The sequence below is a fragment of the Zootoca vivipara genome, chromosome 9, assembly GCF_963506605.1.
Source record: "Zootoca vivipara chromosome 9, rZooViv1.1, whole genome shotgun sequence".
NCBI lineage: Eukaryota > Metazoa > Chordata > Lepidosauria > Squamata > Lacertidae > Zootoca > Zootoca vivipara.
In genome coordinates, this window is record NC_083284.1 from 51,197,996 (window position 1) to 51,219,752 (window position 21,757).

Here is a 21,757-nt window from a genome sequence, read left to right on the forward strand (position 1 = left end):
AAATGTAGCCAAGCCAAACACAAGATGGACTGGTTCTTTTAGCTTCTGTCATCATAGTAAGCCTGACCATAGGCTTCCAATCTAAAATATCTACTCAAATGCTGTTCATGTTTAATAAATAAAGTTCATAAGTTATGATGGAATTAAACTATCTCTGGGTTAAAGGACACAGTGTCTTAATTCTAACACATATATTTTTTTAGAAACCATAAAATGGCACAAGTTCATTTTTCAAGAAAGTTTACAATCTGCTATGGGTTAGAAAAAAATCAGTATTGTAAGGCACTAAAATAAATGCAAGCTATTAGCACATTGGCATGAGATAAACATATGGCGCTTAGGACACATTGCCTCTCACCTTCTCATCTCCACTCAGGAGGAACTGGTCAATGGCATTGCTCTTTTCATTAGCAAGTTGCTGCAGCAGTTCTGTCTCCATTTTTGCTGCCTTTTCCTTCCTCCGTCTCTTTCCAGTCATTGTTTCATTTCGCCTTTCCCATGGAAGCTGTAACACTGCTATATAATGCAATGGTGTTGCAAATAACTTTTAAAAGTGCAATTTTTAAAATATGCGTGAGTGGATTTCAACTGCTGTAAGCCACTTTGTGTGTTTTGGTGATACAAGAACAGGCCACGATGCAAAACACTCCTTCAAGGTCCCCCTAATGGCTTACCTTTGCTATGCTGAATTTTTCATTTTGAGCCAAAGGTCCTTAATGACAGGCAGACAGGCAAGCAAGCAAGCAAGCAAAGAAACAAATAAATAAATATTAAAAGCAATTTGCTCTGCAGCCATATGTATGTGTGGTGCTGTATGAGGAGCAGCAAATGTAAACACCTCTTGGCTATGCTGAACTTGATAATTTGGAACCTGGCTTTTCTTTTGGTCCTGCCTCACTGCAACGGTTATCTAACACAACTGAGAACAAAACCTCTGATAAAAGGTTTTTGAGGCAACTGGGGTGTGGTGGTGGTTGAACAATATATGCACAGTAAGCTTTAATATCTTGTGTAAACTGCAAAGGGAATTAATTAGTATGAAAAGTTTGAAACCTGTTGTTCTGTTAGGCAAGACTCCTTTGCATCTTTTCATGTTTTCCCTGGACAGGGAATGGTTAGGCTTTTCAGCTTGCAAGGAAAATTTGTCCTTGTTTTCTGGCCTTAATCGATCCTTAATAAATCCAGTTTCCAAGTTCCAGGTAATAAAATGGTCTCTGAAAACAGGAACCAGAAAAGCAAACAGAACTTATGTTATAATAACTTTCTAGAACTTCAAGATGATCAGTTGATGTAAGATGGGCACAGAAATGAAGTAAAATCTCTGATTCAGTAACAGAGCAATTCAGGAGATAAAGGGTGGGGGGTGAGAATCAAAGCAGACAAACCACCTTTTAGCTCACTCTCTGCCCATCCATCTCATTTCGGAAGCTTGTAAAGAGAGCTAGGCTTCAGAAATGAAGCAATTCAGACTGCACTTTATACATGAGCAGGACATTCTACCGTACCTTCCTGGTCCCATATTGTCATAGATCTAGGGTAGAGTCTTCTAGTGAATGGTAGAATTTTTTAGATAATATTTGGGATATGAAGGGAGAATACAAGCTGCAAAATTGTGCCAGACAAAAAAATTCCTTGGTGAGTTTATGCAAATCAGCCTGGCCCTAAGTGCAGAGCCATTGATAAACAATGGGGAGCTAGGTACTGGGCCATTAAGGGCCATTGGCAATGCAAAAAGCTATCCTTCCCCCTTTGTCTGAGCAGGAGCCATGACTGACAGCTGCTTTGGACCCAAGCTTGCTGAAGCTATGAGCTGGCTAATGAGTATACTCTTGTTCTACATCCTCTCCATTGAAGACTTTAGGTATAAATCTGTGTAAAATGGACCCAGGTGGCGCTGTGGTTAAACCACTGAGCCTAGGGCTTGCTGATCAGAAGGTCGGCGGTTCGAATCCCTGTGACGGGGTGAGCTCCCGTTGCTTGGTCCCAGCTCCTGCCAACCTAGCAGTTCGAAAGCACGTCAAAATGCAAGTAGATAAATAGGAACCGCTACAGCGGGAAGGAAAACGGCATTTCCATGTGCTGCTCTGGTTTGCCAGAAGCAGCTTTGTCATGCTGGCCACATGACCTGGAAGCTATACGCCGGCTCCCTTGGCCAATAATGCAAGATGAGCGCGCAACCCCAGAGTCGGTCACGACTGGACCTAATGGTCAGGGGTCCCTTTACCTTTATGTGTAAAATAAACTATATTTCTTAAAGATATTAGCCTTCACTGTGCCTTGATTTTCCCAACAGAAAAATAACCCTGGAACCTCCTGGAATCTTTTGCTTTTTAATCTCAGTGTGTTGCTATAAGCATGGCTTGGTTGCCTCTCCCCAACTATTTTTTTGTCATTTTTGCATGTTAATGTCACAAATGTTATCGTTTGTTTTAGCGCTGTGTGATTTTTCAATATATTGGGCAAATTGGTTTTGACATCACACTGCGGTAATGAATTTTGACCCAGCAATATGCAGCAATATATTGCTCCTCGCAGGAGGGAGAGCAGGGCAGCTGATTTCAAGGCACTGCTGATATCGCACAATGATCTCAGCTGATAACGCTGCTGATCTGAGCTGCCTTTACTCACTTGGAGGGAGACCAGGGTAGCTGGTTTCAAGGCGCTGCCTTTCCTCACACTGATGGGGAACAGGGCAGCTGATCACCCTCACTTCAAGGGACCGTCTGTGGCACTACCTTCCCCTGGCACTGAGGCAAAGCAAGTTTTCTCAGTCAGCAGGAAAGCAGCAGCAGCCACAGTGGACTGCATCTTCGCTGGCTGCCACCCCCAATGACAGCAGCTTGATGTACTTCCCATTCCCATCCCATCCCACTCAAACCATGCAGTGGAGGTGAATCTGCTTCCTCTCCTCCACCCAACCATCCTGTCTTCACAGCTGCTCCTTCCACGCCTGATCTGCATGCACCCCAACAGCCTGATTTCCAATTTCAGACATTGTGATATATCGGAATATCCTCATGTTTAGCTGCTGATACATCATGATTTTGAAAACTAGATATCGCTCCGCCCTAGTCTGTTTTTTCCCATATACCTAAAATCATTTGCTTATTAGGGGCTTATTTTGTTTTTAAAAATTGCTTTTCAGAGGTAATTATATTTTTTTTTTAAAAAAAAAGTAGGGAGTCCGTGGCTTGGCTTTTGAAAAATATGGGGTCCTCAGTAATTAGCTAATTGGGAGCCACTGGTCTAGTCAATTCATGTCATACCAATATTAATAGCTGATGGTGACTATTCCGTTCAATGTGGCAAAAAGAAAACAGCCATATTATCTTCAATAGCTGTAAAGATATTACCTGTTCTCTGAAAGTCCAAGTAGAAGGCCTCCTTCAAGGATCTTATACTCGTTATTTGGGCAGGGAATGATGTAAAGGCCAGTCTGCTTCCTTATGTACTTCTTTTTCAGAAGGTCATAAACTAAAAGAGTCTGGAATGGCATAAAAAAAAAATCCGTAAGGTGCAAATCATTTTCTTAACAGTCTCAGCTTTTTCTTACAAGGTTCTTTCTGAACAGCCTCAGCTTTAAATGCCAATCACTAAAAAACAAACAACCAGTAATTACAGGACAGAGGTGCCTTCAATACCTGGAAAATGGGTCTCGGAGGATCTGCAAAAGAGGCCATTCCTTTGTCTGTAAGGACATAAAGTTTCATGTCTCTGAGCAGAACTACCGGTATATCCGTATTCTCTAGCAATCCCCTCTCCACTCTCACAGCATTATGTTTACATTTTGATTTCATGATGTTCCACACTGTTATGACCCCTGGGCTTGTGTTTCTGCACATGGCATACCTTGGGAAATATTGAAATGAATAGCCTTGTTATTGATAAACAGCAAAAGTTCTGCAAATGTTTTATTTCTGCACTGGTAAAGAGTATGGATAGGAATGATGGGAAAGAAATGAAAAGAAGGATGTCCCTAGAGAAAGGAATTTTCATATCCTCCATGGTACTTTTCTCTGCTCTTGGTCAGCAGTGCAAAAGAAACCAATATATACAGATTCTCTTTGTTTTGCTTTTCTTGATGGAGAACTGGAATTAATTTTACACAGAATGCACTGGTAAAGAGTGTGGATAGGAATGATGGGAAAGAAATGAAAAGAAGGATGTCCCTAGAGAAAGGAATTTTCATATCCTCCATGGTACTTTTCTCTGCTCTTGGTCAGCAGTGCAAAAGAAACCAATATATACAGATTCTCTTTGTTTTGCTTTTCTTGATGGAGAACTGGAATTAATTTTACACAGAATTTCCCGATGTCGTCCCCATTGCAGCCACTTTTTAGCATACAACAGGCCTGCCTATTGTAATGCACATATTTTGGAAGCTGTTCAGGGATCAAGTACCTTAGATTGCCTGCTATCACTGAAACACAACAACTCTGTCTTTTGCATTTAAATCTCTGCATTTTCCCAACTACTTTTGAAAAACTGGATACTTTTGAAACCTACTTTTGAAAAGTGCATAGCCAGAATTTTAGAAAATGATGTTTGTCAAGTACAATATTTAAAACAGTAACTAACACATTTTTAGGAGAGTCTTGGGTCTTTCTTACCTAGGATAGTTCTCCATTGTTAGAATATCATGAATACCATTTGTTTTCTTGGCTTTACTTGCAGTGACTGTCAATGACTGGTCATTGATCTTGGAAGCTAAATTCCAAGATTGAAGATAATTGTCTCCATCACAGAATGTTAAACAGTAACGAAGGTCAGAGCATACACCTACATATTTATCATAATTTAAAAGAACCATTAGTCATAAAATCTCAACATTGCATAATTAAACTCTAATCATGTTACTAGAAAAACATGGAATGTCTACACCTATGAAACTCGCAGCTTTTTCACTGAGCCACATGCTGTAAGTTCCCCACTCGTGGCATATATGCTTGCTTCAATATACAGATACACTCTGTATTTAGATTTCCTGATAACCTTATTTGGAGTTATGTGCTGGTGAATGTCCTCACTGAGAATTCCTATATATTTTATATTTCCCCTTTGTTTTTATTGTACGGAAGTGCATGTTCCTCTTGCGGCTTTTTCTATAGAGGTTTTGAACTTCTCATAAAAGTTACCGGTACTCACCACCAGCTGGGACTGAAGGAAACTTCGCCAAGTGCTTGTGGTCTTCAGATTCCAGGTTCCATGACACTATTTCAGTGGTATTGGTGTTTGGAATGGGGCTGAACGCCAGCAGGTGAGAGCCCAAATGATTCACAGCAAAAATGTGAATATAATCATTGCAGCATCCCTTCAGACTGTGAGCATAGGCAAAGGTGTGGACGTTGTAGAGCTCTATATGGACAATCTCACGCTGCTTCATGAAGGGACACCTGTAATGAAAAAGCTAATATGGGTGGGTTGTGTGAACAGACGTCGGTATTGCAGTAATGAATGAAGTGTGAAGGAAAACTTACGCTCAAGAACAGTAGTGTTGTGAAAAGTATGTTAAAGTATAATGAGAAACAGAGAATCCATGAGGGTTTAAAAAGATGGCATTAAGCAAATTACTTCTCTCACGTCATGTAAAATAGAACAAATAGTTACCCAATCCAAAGGGCCAATAAACTATAGCTTCAACGTTATCAATTAGAAGTGAAAATTAGTAGCAATAGTATTAATAATAATAATAAAGTGAATTTTGCAAAGAAGCTGCAATGTGGCAGGTTTCAAACAGAGGTTTTCAAGCTTTGTCCTAATAAGCCTCCTGAAGTTATAAATATATACTGTATATTAAAGGCTTTGCAAGATTAAGAAAAAACTCTGTGATCTTCACATTCATCTCAGGTAAAGGTAAATATTTTAAAAGGAGAGGCATCATAGGTTCACAAAGGAAGTATGTGTGAAAATTAGACAGGGATGAGGTCACCCTAACTATCTTTTTTTTTTTTGTCAATTGCCTCTTCTTTCTTCATCCTGAGGCTGAAATCCTATACTCATTTGGGAGCAAATTTCATTTAATTCAACAGGGCTTACTTCTGTGTAGACATATAAAGTTTTGATGTGTGGGTGTGAGTAATTTTATGCCATATTACCGGAATGGTCAACTGATAGTCAGTTGGAAGAGGGTAGAAAAAGTTGTTCTTTCATTTCCAAGTACTACCTGAAGATCACTAGGAAGTATTCCTTAGTTACAGCTACATCCTCAGCAGCTGCCACTGGTTCTTGGCTTTTCAGCTTAGCAACTACTTTCCCCTTTTTGCCACTAAAGACCATGGCTTCACTTCCGCTCCTGCAAAAGAGAGGAGAGAGATTTACGGAAGCCACAATGTTACAGAATCAAGACCACACAGGCAGTGATCATCCTCAAAGTCACATTTTGTTTACAATAATGACCATGTGAATCTCTAAAAGAGGCAATCTTGATTTTACATCCAAATCCACCAAGAAGAAAAGCTACAAATAAAACCCTAGTTTATGAGGCATGCTGCTGTTCTCCTTTTTGAGAAATTATTAAAGCCAGTAAAAATTAATTTTCTAAAGATATGTTTATCTTTCTCAAGTCTGACTGGGCCTAAAACCAGTGGGTTGTATCCAATGGGTGTTCCATTCCTGCACTATCTCCCCCTTGTGCAATGCAACTTCCCCTCCCCTGCACCATTTGTGCCCCCCCCAAAAAACCTGTTCTCAAGGTTCCTGCAACCCTCTGGATTTGGGAGGCACATGAAGTAAGGAGAGGGGGGGGCAGTTCCACCACAAAAGGGATGACTTTGCAGTTTGCACAAAGGGAATGACTTTGTCGGCTACATTCCCTACAATAGAGATCTTCCTTGTAATAGCCACACAGCTATGGCAAAGCATAAGAGCATTAAAAGAGCTTGCTGGATCAGGCCAATGGGAAATTGTATAGCTTAATTGCATAGGGAGATGTGCCATCTTGTGAATGTACTTGCCCCAACTTCTGGGGACTTATGTTAATTTCTCTTTGGCCCCTGTTTCAGACCATTTCCAAAACTTCATCCCCCTGTTAAGTAATTAGGAATGTGGAGGGGGACATGTCGTTTGAGACTGAAACATTAAGGCAGCCTCCCCCAGATGTTTAGGCCACAAACTCAGTCAGCGTGCCCAATGGTCAGGAATGATAGGAGTTGTAGTCCAAAACTAGATGTGAGGGATACCAGGTGGAAAGATTGCTTGAAGGCATTGTGGTACTGATGGGGAGAAATAGCGAGAATACATTGTGTTGGAGAACATAGGGCTGGATTCCACTAAGCTGGTCCACTAGCAGAAGCCAGTGCAAGGACTCTGGATAGCGCAATGGAGCTTTCACTCTGCTTTCTTCCCCTAAATTCCCCCCATGCCTTCGCCAAATCCACTCTGGACAGTTTGGAGAATCCGCTGAACAGTGTGTGAAGAAGGAGAGGGGAGGTTGTTCCACTTAGCAAACAGAAATGCCTTTGTTGCCTATCGTATTTGTGTGATGTTAAGTTCCACCCATATAGAATACATCCAAGTAGTGATTAAACAGTTTTATAGTTGATCTACAAGGCTTTTCTTTATGAAATATTTATCAAATGCATGGAGCCTTTCTATAGAGAGGAGTTTACTATTTATTTTAATACAATAAATTACATTCTACTAACCTAAAGGCACAGAGAACATAATCTTTCACTGAATTTTTGGATACCAAAATGGAATTAGTCTTCTGGATAGGCTCTTCCTCTGTAGAAAGGTATACCTCATGGAGCAACTGGCAGGAATGAGCAAGATCAAAAACCTGAAACATAATATAGTATGGAAACGAATTGGTTTGAGCTGGCTGCTGACCACTTTGTATCTATGTAAAGCCATGTTGCATACCTTTCCTGCTGAGCCCAAATTGCAAAATCGCCAAGAAAAGTAACTGTAAAAAGTAGGCCACTCGGAATACAATTAAAGGCTTGAATCCTGTATCTCTTTCTTACACTGATCCCAGCATCAGTATCAAAATATCTGTTAATGTCTGCTGATCTACATAAGACCTGATTCAAAGGTTAGTTTCGTTTTATTATCGATTACATTTATAGTTTCCCCATAACCAAGTTTCATGGGGTGATTAACAGTTCCAAACAACTTAAAGACTTAAATTCAATACAATACCAATGAAATAACAGCACAAAAATCTAGCAAAACACAACCAACCACGTCAGTGCACAGAACATAATTCTACCCACTGTCATACATGTGATTTTTAAAAAACAACACCTCACCTTAACCATGTGGCTGCCATTAAAAAACACCAGTAAGAGGTGTCCATTCATTGCAGATGTTAGTATTGGAGTACCAACAAACTCGCCAGTTGCATATACCACTTTTTCCAGGGAAAGATCCCAGATTTTAATAGTGCTTTTGTCAGACACAGCCACCAGTCTGTTCTCCAGACACACTACAATTGCACTGATATTATTCCCAACTCCATGCAGAGTGAAGACAGCTTTGCCGACCCTCAAATCCCACAATTTCAGAGTGCCATCACTGGAGACTGTTGCAACAGTGAATTCTTCCTGGGTTTCTCCAATTGCTACAATTCTGTCCAAGTGACCTATAGATCCATGGGAGTAAAATTTTAGAATTCGCTCTGGGGAAAAGCAGCTTCAGTAAAATCAATTGGAATTGTTTACCTTCCTCTGAAACTCAGATAAATGGGTAGCTGTTCACCATCATTTATTAATTTATACCACTTGTCAAAATGGTTTCTTAGCGGTTTAGAAAACTGATTATAAGAAGTTTTTAAAGGCAGAGGATGGATGGGCAGCTGTCATGGATGCTTTAGTTGAGATTCCTGCATTTTAGGGGGTTGGGCTAGATGACCCTTGGGTCCCTTTCCAACTCTACAATTCTATGATGATTAAAATACACACTAAAACAATTCCATCAAACCATTAAAATAAACATCCAGTTAATACAATCAAGAAACCCATTAAAACAACATAATAATTAAAAAGAGGACATAAACTATATTTAGGAATAATTACCATAATAATTTAAATTGGGTAGGTACATATCACCATGATGGTGGGGGCTGGGGAAGACTGGGCCTAGGGGTTGATCATCATGCTTGCTTGCTCAGCCTACAGTCCAGGTCCTAACTGTTGATGGGCAATTTCAAGGGCTCTGTTTTCCCTTCTTTTAGATCTTTATTTTTAAACCCAACTTGGACTGGACAGACCTTGAAATAGAGGACACCTTCAAATAGAGGACTGCCCTTTGTAGAATAGGACACATGACCACCCTACCCATTATCAAGCCCATAATCACTTAGCCCAGAATATGTCTCATGCCACCTGAGTGCAATATCATGAAACGTAATATGACTTGGCATTGTATTGCAGCGGCATAGAATAAAATAACACCTGCAATTGACAGCAACTGGAGTGCCTATTTAAAAATAACAGCAATGTTTTCAGCCCCCAAAGTGTGTATTAGGAGTTTGTCCAGCTTTCAGAAACGCTCAAGTGTCTCAGTAGAGATTGTAGGCGGGATTCAACACATTTGTTATGTCAGCGCAATGACTTTGGGCTGCAGACACTGGAACTTCCCCTCCCTCTCCGCACAAATGTAGATATAGCTCTGGCCCAATCACAAAGCTTGCCATGTTAGCAAAAATATTTTTAGGAAGACTAAGTGCCAATGACCAGGGGCAGTCTGCTCATCAGGAATAGTGAGGCAGCAGGCAGTAGATGCTGCAAGGCAGGGAACAGCAGGAAAGTTTGGGAGTGTGTGTGTGTGTGTGTGCCCTGTGTCCTCTATGCCTACATGCTGTCCTCGGGGTGGGGGTGGGGGCAATGTTGTCCCACTGCCAGCTCTGACATGAGATTCAGCTGCTAGTCACTTTCTAAATGGGGATGGGCACCATCTTGTATTTTGCCTAAGGCAGCAAAATATCAGCAAACAGGCAGAGCGGCCAAAACACAAGTTATAAGAAACAATGTGATTATTTTCTCTCTCTATCCAAACCATAAAGAAAGGTCTGATTGCTTTTCTAGTGGTGCAGAAGGGACTGAATGGTAAGAATTATAGATGCAATGCTAAAATGAAATACATAGGGAATAGACATCAAGCAAAAGTTGCTAGAAACTTCGTAACTTCCGGTCTTTAGCCAAATCTTCCAAAGGGCTTAGAGGGCGTAGAACTTCAGCACTGGTTTGCCATTAAACGGTTTCTAAAAGGTTAATATTATTCTCCCTTACCTCTCAGAAGGTCGCAGAGAAGTCTACCAGGTTCTATAAGGCAGGCTGTTGAAGGTAGAAGAACAGGAATAGAAGATTTCTGACACTGGGACAAAAGAGCTGGCAGATAGGGATATTTTTTGGGATCACCTGAATCAACCCAAAATAATAGATGTTAGTCATTCATTGAGCTGGCTTTAAAACTGTAATAAATATGAAATGGGGGAGTTTTTACCCTGTTGACCTGAATTCTGCATTATTTGAAATGTTTTAAAATGCATGTTTCCATCCCTACGGGTGGAGAACCTCAGGCCAAGGGACTGAATAGGGGGCAGGCCTCTTTCTCGCTGCCCCTCAGAAGTCTCCTCAGGCCACAATCCTCACTGTGTGTGTTTCACACCTCTAATGTTTTTTGCCTGACTGGAATGTCTCCTTGAACTCTGAAAACGAGTCTTCCCTGGATGGAGTATACAGGTGTGTGTGTGTGTGTGTGTGTGTGTGTGTGTGTGTGTGTGTGTGTGTGTGAACTAGACTACAAAGGTAAAATTTATATTTGTTGTTCTGCCCACTTTTGCCTCTGGCTCCATCACTGGCCCCATTCCTCAGAAGGGAATGCAGTTCTTAGGCTGAAAAAAGGTCCCCAGCCCTCAATTACATTCTTATATTTGCCTCCAGTATTCCTTTCTGCCTCCTGTCAAGAGAGACTTACCCTCCAGGAAACATGTAAGTATAGTTTGGCTCTGCCAGGGCCATCGCGTCCCGTTTCGCCGCTTGAGGCAAAACAGGAAGTGCCACCCTGCCCTGTCATTGGTGGAGAAGTGGCACATGGCATCAGCGATGATTTTGGGTGAGATCTCATGTGCCCCGAAAGGTGGCAGAGAGGGTGGGATGTTTGCAGGGGCACCACTTTAGGGGTTTCAACTGCCTGAGGCAGAGGCCTCACTCTGCCAAATGGCTGGCCTGGCCCTGGGTTCTGTCTTGAATGCTTAAGTCCCAATAGTGACAAATAATGGTTGGAGCGCCAAACAAATATCAAAAATACAGAAAACGCAAAATACTTGCTTAACAGTCTAAATATCATAATTTCCAGTACCTGGGGCCACTGGTTTATCTGCCGCAACAATACGATGAAGGCGGCCTATAAGCTGTGAAGCCATCTGACATGGGTCTTGTAGTAAAACTTTCTTGGATAACTTGAGCGCTTCACTTAATAAAGTTAAGTCATGTATAGTCCTGTGGAGGAGGCAAGGGGGGGCAGGAATCACATCACATTTGAGTTTCCTTCCTCTCATATCAATAAAACACTAGAGGGGGTTTTACAGAGAAGTGGTTTTCACAGAGAAACATTGTGGGACTTAACTATTTATTGTTAAGAAATGAAAGGTCAGCTGAGGGCCAGGATGGAAACTAAACTCATAATAACTTGATTAGCATGTAACTAGAATCTTTACTTGAATGTAGGTTTGATTGTTAAACAAAATGGATTGCTGAACAGTGCTATAAACAATGGAAGTGGTTTGGAAGATAAAGCAATATGTGCCCACCTTTCAGCTAGCCTGCTGCCCTTAGGTGGGGTGAAGATCAATTTACCTGTGTTAAAGAAAGGCTGCATCTGCACAACACATTGAAAGCGGGAACATATCACTTTAAACCACCCTGAAATTATAGTTTTGTGAGGGGTAGAAGGGTCTCTTAACAACTCTCAGCACTTTTAACAAACTGTAGTTCTCAGAATTCTTTGTAGTTCCCAGAATTTTTTGGGATAAGATGTGACTGGTGGAATCTACACACATATTTTTAAAAGCTGTGAAAACCCTTTCTAAAAAGGTTTTGGGGAAAAAATATGTTGAATTTGGCATAGCTTACTGTTGCCATCTAGTGTCACATTTGTATACTGCACTTTACAACACATTTAAAGTGTTTTATTTTCAGCTGTATAGCTGGGTCCAATGTTTAAAATGGTATCAAACTGCTCTAAATGTATAGTGCAGATGAGGCCTAAGAGTCAATGGCCACTACATAGAAAAATGGAGGGCACCATTTTGACTTTCACCTCAGGCAGCCAACTTTCTTGGGCAGGCCCTACTATCATACCAGATTAGTTGATGACAGGCTGCAAGTATGAGGGTTTGTGATTAAGTAAAATAAGCCCAGACATTCACAGTTGTGTTCTACTGCTGTAAGCCTACCTGTCTGCATTGATAGCTGCTCTTAGATCCGCTTCAATACTGATAACTGATGAAGCCCAGGCTTTGTATAAGAGAAACTCATAATTAAAGAGACATTCTTTGATTAAGGCAGTAATATTCTTAGATTTGATGAGGTGATAAGGAGTCCCAAGGAGCTTACGGATGTTAAAGGTGTAACTGATATTGGATTCTTTTTCTAAAGTCCAGACCAAAGGTTGAAATGTAGACATTTCAATTAGTTTATGTGGAATTCTACTCAGGTAGTAATCTGCAAAGGTGGCATGCAGCGATGCCTGGGAATCCTGTGTTCTGAGATATCTGTCCATGCAGACACGTCTCAGAGATGTATGAGCCCAATTAAAAACATAAGTGCAATCAGTTATTTGCTCTTTCAGGTGGTCTCCAAAATCATCCAAAAGTTTCAACCACAGCACTAGCGGGAATGCTGAAATTGAGACTTTTTGGAATTTAGCTACTTCCTTAAGAACCACATCATCCGTTGACATAAGGTGGAGCAGCTCTTCCTGAGTAATGCCATTTCTTGAAAGTGTGGTATAAGCTGCCATCTTTTTTACAACTTGTTCTCCGTGAGATTTTTCCATTCTGCTCAGTGTCCATGAATACAGATCAGGTATATTTTGAGGAAGACACACCTCTGCCTCTGGGCTGAAAGATGTCCATAAACAGGACTCCTTATAGGCACAGTATACATAAAGTGGTACTGGGCAGGCTGTGCAGGCTTCCATTAGGTGATCATGCTGTTGCTGGGAAAGTCTTCGGCAATCCTTTTCTAGCCAGGAGCTGATCATCTCACTGATTTCTCCAAATGTCAAAGGAGGTATTTGTAAAATATTATCTTTCGCTGTTATTTTCTGAGGAAAAGAAGCATATTTCAGTTATCACATCAGAGGCAGATTTAGGGCACTTGCAGCTTTGAAACTGTGATGTAGTAGTGCATGCGCAAAACGGTAGGCAAAAGATGGGGGAGGACCAAATTTTGGCCTTGCACAGGGCGCCGCTGAAATTTGAAAGACCAAAGTCTGCCCCTGATCACATTGTCTCCAGGCCTGATCAATGCCAATTGAGTTGGTTTCACTTTGCCAGCCTAATACAAGACAGCCTATTTACTGTAAAACATAAGAACCTAAAAAGGATTTAATATCACTGGATTTCTGCACTTCTTCATCCAATAACCAGATTTGTAGGGCAGATAACTATACCTATAAATCTCTGCCAGGATTCCACAGGTTGGATCTTCAAGTTTTGAATCAAGACTCAGGGTTAATACTACGGTAAACACCTGTGTGACAGTTTGACTATAAAATATAGGTGGCAAGTTCCCTTTACTTTTTAGACTAGACAGATCAGAGAGGGACTGGAGCAAAACCTGACACTCTCCTGGGTCTTACCTTTCTTGACTCACATCTGATATTGGGAAAGGGCTGTGGTATAAAACGCAGACGTAACTGAGCTTGGAATTATGGCATAGATGTAGAATGAAATGGCTGCCTTAAATGCAGGAATTTTTGATCCTGGTCTTTTTTGGACTTTCCAAGGATAGGGGGGGAAACCCCACATTTAAAGGGAAACAGGTAAAGGACAACACTGGGATAGGGGAAGTGTCATGTACGGTAGATACCCCTCTGTTAATGTAGAGACAGGCTAGTGTGAATCCACATTTTGCTCCAGTGTGGAAAAACCCATAGAGGAAAAAGGGTATACACACCAATAAAGTTAAACAGAACAGTTTGTATATGGCTAAAGAAAGAAAGCTTTTACAAGGTAAAGTCTCTTCTGGGTCTGCTGTTGCTTTGGGGTGGGTGTTGTTGTAAATCTAGCGCTCTCTTACCTATACCTTCCTATTTGCCCTGGACTCCTTTGGGAGGATAGGTAGAATATAAATTCAGTAAATAAATTACTCAAGCTTTAAATAAACAGATACCACAAGAGCACCATGGGCTTGATCCAATGGGTCACTGTGGGTACGGCAACACTCACATTTAGAAAGATCTGCATAGCACATAACAGAGTCAGGATCCACTCTGAGGCCTGTGCCCATGAGCACTCAACATGCTAGCCTATTATTACATGGAATGGGAGGTCTGGGTACAAGTTTCATATCGCCATCCAACTTACCTCTTCCACTTCCTCAAGGAAAGCAAGATTAGGGCACGACTCTCACTTTTCCCTAAGGATATGGGGTGGGGCACAATGTTCTATGCCCTGTGTGGGAATCCATGAACATTTGTGCTCATGGGGGACTGGATCAAAGCCCTTAAGGTTGCAATCCTTCACACACCTATGTGGGACTTAGACCCATTGATTTCAACAGGACTTTCTTTCAAGGATAGGATTGTGCTGAAAGTGTCCAGTACTGACCCTACCAAACTGCCCTGGAATTTCCCACTGTTTGAGAAAGCGTGGAATGAAAAAAACAACTGAATAAGATATCACTTTACCTCCAGTTTTTTTAAGCATGAAAAACTTGATTCGGTGCACGTGGAAACAATAAAATACACATTCTTTGGTAATTCAGGAGGTATCCAAGGAAAATCTGTGACATATTCCTCTGATAATTCATCTATGCCATCCAGACATATTAGAAGTGGTTTGTCTTGTGTGGCAGACTCCAGTAAAGAAAGAAACTCTTCCACCAATCCTTCAAAATCCTTTTTGAGAAAGATAGCAAACATTTTAGCCAGTCCTAAGGACCTATGAATACTGTGTTGGGTCACAGGAACAGAGATGCCTGAAAATTCCGTTTAACATTTTTCAGCTTTGTTGTTGTTTAGTCGTTTAGTCGTGTCCGACTCTTCGTGACCCCACGGACCATAGCACGCCAGCTAATTTTTCAGCTAATCAACTTAATTTGCATTCATTGTTATTCTCTAGCTGACTTATCCCATAAAGTTGTTACCTTTTCCAGATAAACATTTTCTTTAATAAATGTTGCAGAAGTTCTTTGTAGAGGAATAGATGCTTCAAAATTACATGTTCCAGAGAGCCCTGTGATACGTTTCCACAAAAGTTCATATTCATTTCTGTTGCTATATCCAATTCAAATTTTTGTAACACTGTTTTCAGCTAAAAGCTATGTTTAAAAAAATGTGTCTTTTAGGGTATATTTGTGAAAATACATGTGTGAAAACAATTTGAATTTTCATGCATTTAATAAAATTCACAGGTTGATGTGAAAATGTGATGAAACAGACACAAATGAACACGTAATAAACTGTTATGGCGTGGAAATAAACCAATCTATTCATTCCTAGGTAAGAATGATTATTATTATTAAACACTATGATTGAATAAAGAGCAGAAACAAAATGTCAACTCAGCAAAAATAATGGATACCAAGGGATTCCTAATGGCTTGCAGACTATTAAAAAGGTGTTGGCAATAGAAATTGTGGGAAATCTTTGGAGGTGTTCTCTGACATGAGTTGGCTGTAGACATGCAACACATTACAGTGTTTGATGATGCAATGATGGAGATGTGCCTCTTGAGCCCCTTTGCTTCCCCATGTTGAACTGATTATGAGCACTGTTAGCTGTAATAGCACTGATCATTTGCTGAAAAGTGTTTATTGGTTTCTGACCTTTCATTATCTGAGCAGCACTGTCAGCATTAGAATAGAATCATAGAGTTGGAAGAGACCACAAGGGCCATCCAGTCCAACCCCCTGCCAAGCAGGAAACACCACCAAAGCATTCCTGACAGATGGCTGTCAAGCCTCCGCTTAAAGACCTCCAAAGAAGGAGACTCCACCACACTCCTTGGCAGCAAATTCCACTGTCGAACAGCTCTTACTGTCAGAAAGTTCTTCCTAATGTTTAGGTGGAATCTTCTTTCTTGTAGTTTGAATCCATTGCTCTGTGTCCGCAGAGGCTTGAGCTATTTTGTCATCTTCTACTCTAACTTTTATTTCTTGTTGAATCATGTGGAGAACGTGTGTGCATGTAGGTGCTGCCGCCATAAAAATGCAGCAGTATAATTTTTTGTTTGAGCCTTCAAAAGAAGTAAAATCTAATTTGTTACCTTGGATAAATTAACCAAGACTTTGTAGATAGAAGCTATCTGGTAGCAAAGACTGAAGAGAGTGAGTCGGATATTTCTGCTTTCACCAGTAACACCAATAAATCGAATTACAACTCTGAGGTTCCTGAATGAAAATGGAAAAAAGCAAATAAAATAAAAAAGCTTTTTACCTTGCTCATGAAAATGTTTTCTTTTTAATACATGTGTTAAATCAATGTATGCATGCCATTACTATATCATTTAGTTGAAGGTGGACTTAATGTTGTGAACAGTGAATGTTGGGCTTAGAGTAAAATATGCAAATATAAAGGTATTAATTTAGTTTATATATTGTTATCAATATGGAATAGTTTTACATTTCACAGAATTCACAGCATTCTGTGATACCGGCTAAGACAAATCAAGGGAGCAAATTTGGTAGCTAGTGAGCAGCAGTTGGGAGCTGGGTATGGGTGACACTGGGTTTATCTCTATTGTCTTTATTCAAGAACTTTTATCTATGTTCCAAGTATCTGTGAGACTGCGGGAGGCCCTTACCCAGATATCCAGCTAGGAGCCAAGGAAGCGGCTTTTGCTATGACTGCAGTTTTCCCACATCCAGCCTCTCCACAAATTACAACTAGCCTTCTGTTCGAGGATGCAACACGATTCTTCAGTTTGCACAAAAACATTTCTCTTCCTATTAGACATTTAACCCTGTTTTGAGAGGGGAAAACAAATCAGACACTATTTGTTTTAAAGGTATGGTGTGTGCACAGCATCAGTCTTAGCCAGTACACAGTGGTCCAGAAAGTACTTTGGTGACATGTTGGTAGCAGAGAAGAAGTGATTTACAAGAGTACAACTTTTATTTCTCAAACATGTCTATGTTCTGGTAAGAGTCAGAGCTGTGGGTGTGAGTAGGAATTGGTATCATTTAATTTTCCTTCATATACACTCTTGTTGAATGACTAGAATGCTGCCCAAATGAACGGGTAGGTCAGATTTTCACTTCAATACAGGCTGCTAATAAGATTGTTCTTAAATCACAACTATCATATCAACTCTTCAACTGTTCTCCATCATGAAGCCTGGCTAAAGTAAAGTAAGCAACCAAACACCACCAAACTCACAAGGCCTGACAGTGCCGGATATGTTCCAGAATCTCGTCATCATTATGAGTTTCAGATGCTTTCTTTCTTCGCATTTCTTGAATATCCTTCAAATGGATTGTTCTGGTCAAATGAAAACATGGAGGGGGGAAGTTTTAATCCACATTTCAACATTGTGTATAGGTTACAGTGACTTTTGGACAGTGTTGTTTATTTTCTTCCATTCATATCCCAGTTAGATGCCACCACACATGTAGTTGTTGACAACCACGTGAGGATGTTCAAAAACCTAGTTCCTTTTATGAATGTCCAAATATGAAGATATACACGGGAGAATGCTGGTGATTATTTAATCGCAATTTCCAGCATCCAGAAGTGACAAGCAAGGAAAAAGACTATCCTTGTAAAGACATGCACAAAATGTGTTTGTGGTGTCAACATTCTTATATGATTGTTGGCAACCACATGGCAAGGGTTACAACTCCCATCAGCTGCAACTAGTTTGGACTGATGGCATTTATAATCCCCAGCCTCTGGAGTATGCCTTATTAGTGACCCCACAGCATGGGATGTATAAGTGTTCATATTTGAATCATTTTATTAATGCTATTAATCACAATATTTTTAAAAAAACATTGTATGGCTTTTTAGCACCATCACAAGTGACAAAACAGCTTTATTTTCTCAGCAGTGCCAAGAATTACCTCCTCCTGATTTACCGTAGACACACACACACTTCACGTAGTATTAAGTGCCACTGAGTACCCATCTTCAAGCCCTTATGCCCACTTGCTAGAAATGGCATTTTGGAAAGATTTCACTGGAAGTCTAAAATGCAACTTTGGCTCACGGGATCATTTCCACTGGCCCTCCTAGCATTGTGCCTGCATGGGTGGCAATTCTTAGGGAAGGTCTGTCTGCACTGTGTGTTTTTTTGACAAGGAAGCCAAACCATACTATATTTCTTTAATTTGCTCCACAAAATATGTGAAAGTACAAGAGGGTTGGGGTTTTTGGGGTTTTGTTTTGCTTTCTTAAATCATGCACATCCCGCCTCTGCTACAGACCAATCAGACAACTTTGGAAAGTTATAAGCACTGTATGATGGAAAGAGTTAACCCAGGGGTCCCCAGACTTACCGCGCAGCGGGCCGGAGGGTAGGGGAGTGCGCGCGCAGCGGGCCGGAGGGCGGGGGAGTGTGCGCCCGTACGCATGCGCACACGCACACGGCCGGGGAAAAATCGCTGAAAATCGCTTGTGCGCATGCGTATGGGCCTCCCCCGACCCGGAAGTGCATCGGAAAAGACCTCTTCTGGGTCGGGAGAGGCCCATACGCATGCGCACAAAGGATTTTCAGCGATATTTTGCCGATTTTTAAGATCGTCGCCGCGCCGCGCGCCGTAAGAGCGGGCGGCAGGGGTCGTCGCGGGCCAGATTGGGAGGCCGATTGGGCCGCATCCGGCCCGGGGGCCGTAGTTTGGGGACCCCTGAGTTAACCCCTGTAACTACATGTCCTCCCAGGTATATTATCTCTGAAAAGGAAGTTCTATTCTTTGCTATAATGTCTAATAGATATACAGGCCTATCCTCATGAATCTGTCAAATCCTCTTTGAAGCCACCTAAGTTACTGTCCGAAAGGGTGGCGCTGGAGTCTATACCACAGAGTCTAGGGCTTGCCAATCAGAAGGTCGGTGATTTGAATCCCCGTGACGGGGTGAGCTCCCATTGTTCGGTCCCTGCTCCTGCCCACCTAGCAGTTCGAAAGCATGTCAAAGTGCAAGTAGATAAATAAGCACCGCTCCGGCAGGAAGATAAATGGTTTTTCCCTGCACTGCTCTGGTTTGCCATGTAAAGCGAGATGAGCACCGCAACCCCAGAGTCGTCTGCGACTCGACCTAACGGTCAGGGGTCCCTTTACTTTTACCTTTTAAGTTACTGTCCATCTCTTCATCTTGTGGTAATTACTTCCGTAATTAATGTAAGGAAGTGAAACAGAGCATACAGCACATCAGAATTTTTCAACCGTCATATTTCTTAGGTTTTGATTATTTAAGGTGCCATGGGAAAACCACTTCTATATTGAAGTATAATGGAACGAAACTTCACTATTAAGTCATGTACAGTATACATTTTGAACTGTTTCACCAAAGAAGCAGTTATGTGGCTGACCTGTTGAAGTGATTGATGACAATTTTCTGAAAGTCATTGCAAAGGCACTCAAGGTAGTAAGCATGGGATCTGTTGGTGGTTGATTTGGCCTTAAGAACTTTCCCCAGGCCATACTCACTCGTTCTACTGCACCCCCCACCCCCAAGTGTTTTGCCTGGCTGGAATGTGCCCTTGCACTTTGATGGTTCCTCTTGTATGCCTGGATGGAGGATAGAGTAGGGTTACCAGATGTCCCCGGATTTGCAAATCTGTCCCCGGACAAATTCCGTCCCTGGAATGTCCCCAGATTTGCAAATCTGTCCCCAGGAAATGTTGTGTCTTGTGCACAACAAATCATATGGGGACTTCCGGAGAGGAAAAATGGTGGGCGCCACAGCAGCGAACAGCTCCTGAAGCCAGCCAGAGCCAACTGCGCTACCAGGCTGGCTCTGGGCTACTGATTGCCACTGCCGCCGCCACTGCCAAAGGGGAACTGGGACATCCGGCAGTAGTACAGATCTCCTGCCCCTTCCCCCTTTGTTTTGACTGATCGGGGGAGGCTCAAGAGTTGCGGGCAGGTAGCCTGCCGTTGCCCAGTTTTTTAAAAACTCTGCGCTTTTATGTTTCACAGGGTGTGAAAGAAGGGCTTTGCACCTTTATACAATATGCATGTGTGCTTGGGCCCAGGATCTTTTGCCTCACCATCCCCACTACTGACTCCCTGTTGCTACTCAGCTTCAAAAAAAAAAAGGGGGGGCCGGATTCATTGAAAAAAGTCTGGTAACGATAGGATAGAGAGAGATGTGTGTAGAAATTTGTCTACTGTACAAAGGTAAAAATTACATCTGTCACCCTGGTCCCACCCACAACTGACCTATGTCCCTAGAAGGGAATATTGCCCTTGCACTGGAAAGGGCTTTCCACCCTTGTTACAGAGGATGATGTGGTACAAATCTCATATCCCATCATATGTCATCAGGGCATCTTGAGATATTTTCAACCAGAATATCCATTTAGATGCTTCTATAGGTAGCCCAGGCCCTATGTGGCTGACCACAACCAATGATGTTCTGAGCAACTTACCCTAGAGTGAATGCTTTTCACAAAATTCTGATGTGCTTCATACGTTGTTTTGTTGATCTCTGCTCTTAGTGGGTGAACGTCAATATATTTTGGTGCATGGGGACTTGACAGGCTGGACTGCAGATCTGTGATGTCTCTTTTGAAGCAGTGACAGTGATCCTCACACTTTCCCTGGACCTGGAATCCTTGATCCACTTCTTGCTGCAAAACTTGCAAAACAGAAATAATTCTATTTAAACTACTCAAATAAGCCACCACCCATATAATAAAGCAAAACAACATCCTCCTCATGTATTGGACACCTTCCCCACCTGTTCTGAGCAGTGTGATGGCAGCTTCTTGTCCAAGAGCAACTGCAGCATATTCTTGAAATATCTTATGCAGTTTCTGAAAAGACGCCATCCATTTGTTCTTCGCTTGTTGCCTGCGAGTAGGATCATTGCTGAGGATATCTCGGTACACTGTGCTGTGCAGACAACATGAAATGCATGAGCAAAGAAGGTGATCTTCGAAATGTACAATTCGCCAGCTCCATGAAATGTTGAAGAGCAGCCCCACAGATATGTTCCATTCACAAGTGAGTTTTGGATGGTTGAAAGGAAGATGGGAGCACAAGTCAACAGATCAACGATACACAATTGCCCATGATACACAGAGCATAGTGATTCATAGCACAGGGCAGTGTCTCCAATTTATGGGAAGAAAGTTAGGAGAATCCCCTAATAAACACACAATCCTACGCCTAATTTCACCTCATATTAGCCATATATTATGGTCTATGGTCTCCATAAGCTTCCAAAAACAAATGGGGGAAAACAATGCTATTTTTCTAGAAAAAGAGGTGCTGGAATTTACCATGAGCACCTCCTTTGTTCTCTTATAATGGCAATGGCACCCACCTAAGAGGTGCCGGAACTGAGTTCCAGCTGAGAAAAAGCCCTGGGGAGCAGTAGCCAGCACAATTAAGAAAAGATGTCTCTGTCCCTCCATCCCGCCCTA

The 21,757-nt window shown here is 41.6% G+C and overlaps 1 protein-coding gene across 1 annotated transcript in view; it reads right to left on the reverse strand.

Annotated features, from left to right (window-relative positions):
* LOC118084041 (uncharacterized) overlaps nt 1-21,757 on the reverse strand; it is a 39,189-nt gene that overhangs the window by 4,966 nt on the left and 12,466 nt on the right. The window contains exons 9-28 of the mRNA XM_060278253.1: nt 21,070-21,224; nt 20,730-20,967; nt 20,550-20,557; nt 19,697-19,895; nt 17,548-17,649; nt 16,973-17,131; nt 16,436-16,559; nt 14,857-15,066; nt 12,398-13,269; nt 11,302-11,441; nt 10,230-10,358; nt 8,250-8,581; nt 7,644-7,777; nt 6,164-6,292; nt 5,146-5,393; nt 4,611-4,779; nt 3,642-3,849; nt 3,354-3,484; nt 1,054-1,214; nt 359-513 (exon numbers count right to left, since the gene is read on the reverse strand). Of these exons, the coding sequence (XP_060134236.1) occupies nt 359-513; nt 1,054-1,214; nt 3,354-3,484; nt 3,642-3,849; nt 4,611-4,779; nt 5,146-5,393; nt 6,164-6,292; nt 7,644-7,777; nt 8,250-8,581; nt 10,230-10,358; nt 11,302-11,441; nt 12,398-13,269; nt 14,857-15,066; nt 16,436-16,559; nt 16,973-17,131; nt 17,548-17,649; nt 19,697-19,895; nt 20,550-20,557; nt 20,730-20,967; nt 21,070-21,224 (4,003 nt within the window). The remainder of the gene's footprint in view (nt 1-358; nt 514-1,053; nt 1,215-3,353; nt 3,485-3,641; nt 3,850-4,610; nt 4,780-5,145; nt 5,394-6,163; nt 6,293-7,643; nt 7,778-8,249; nt 8,582-10,229; nt 10,359-11,301; nt 11,442-12,397; nt 13,270-14,856; nt 15,067-16,435; nt 16,560-16,972; nt 17,132-17,547; nt 17,650-19,696; nt 19,896-20,549; nt 20,558-20,729; nt 20,968-21,069; nt 21,225-21,757) is intronic.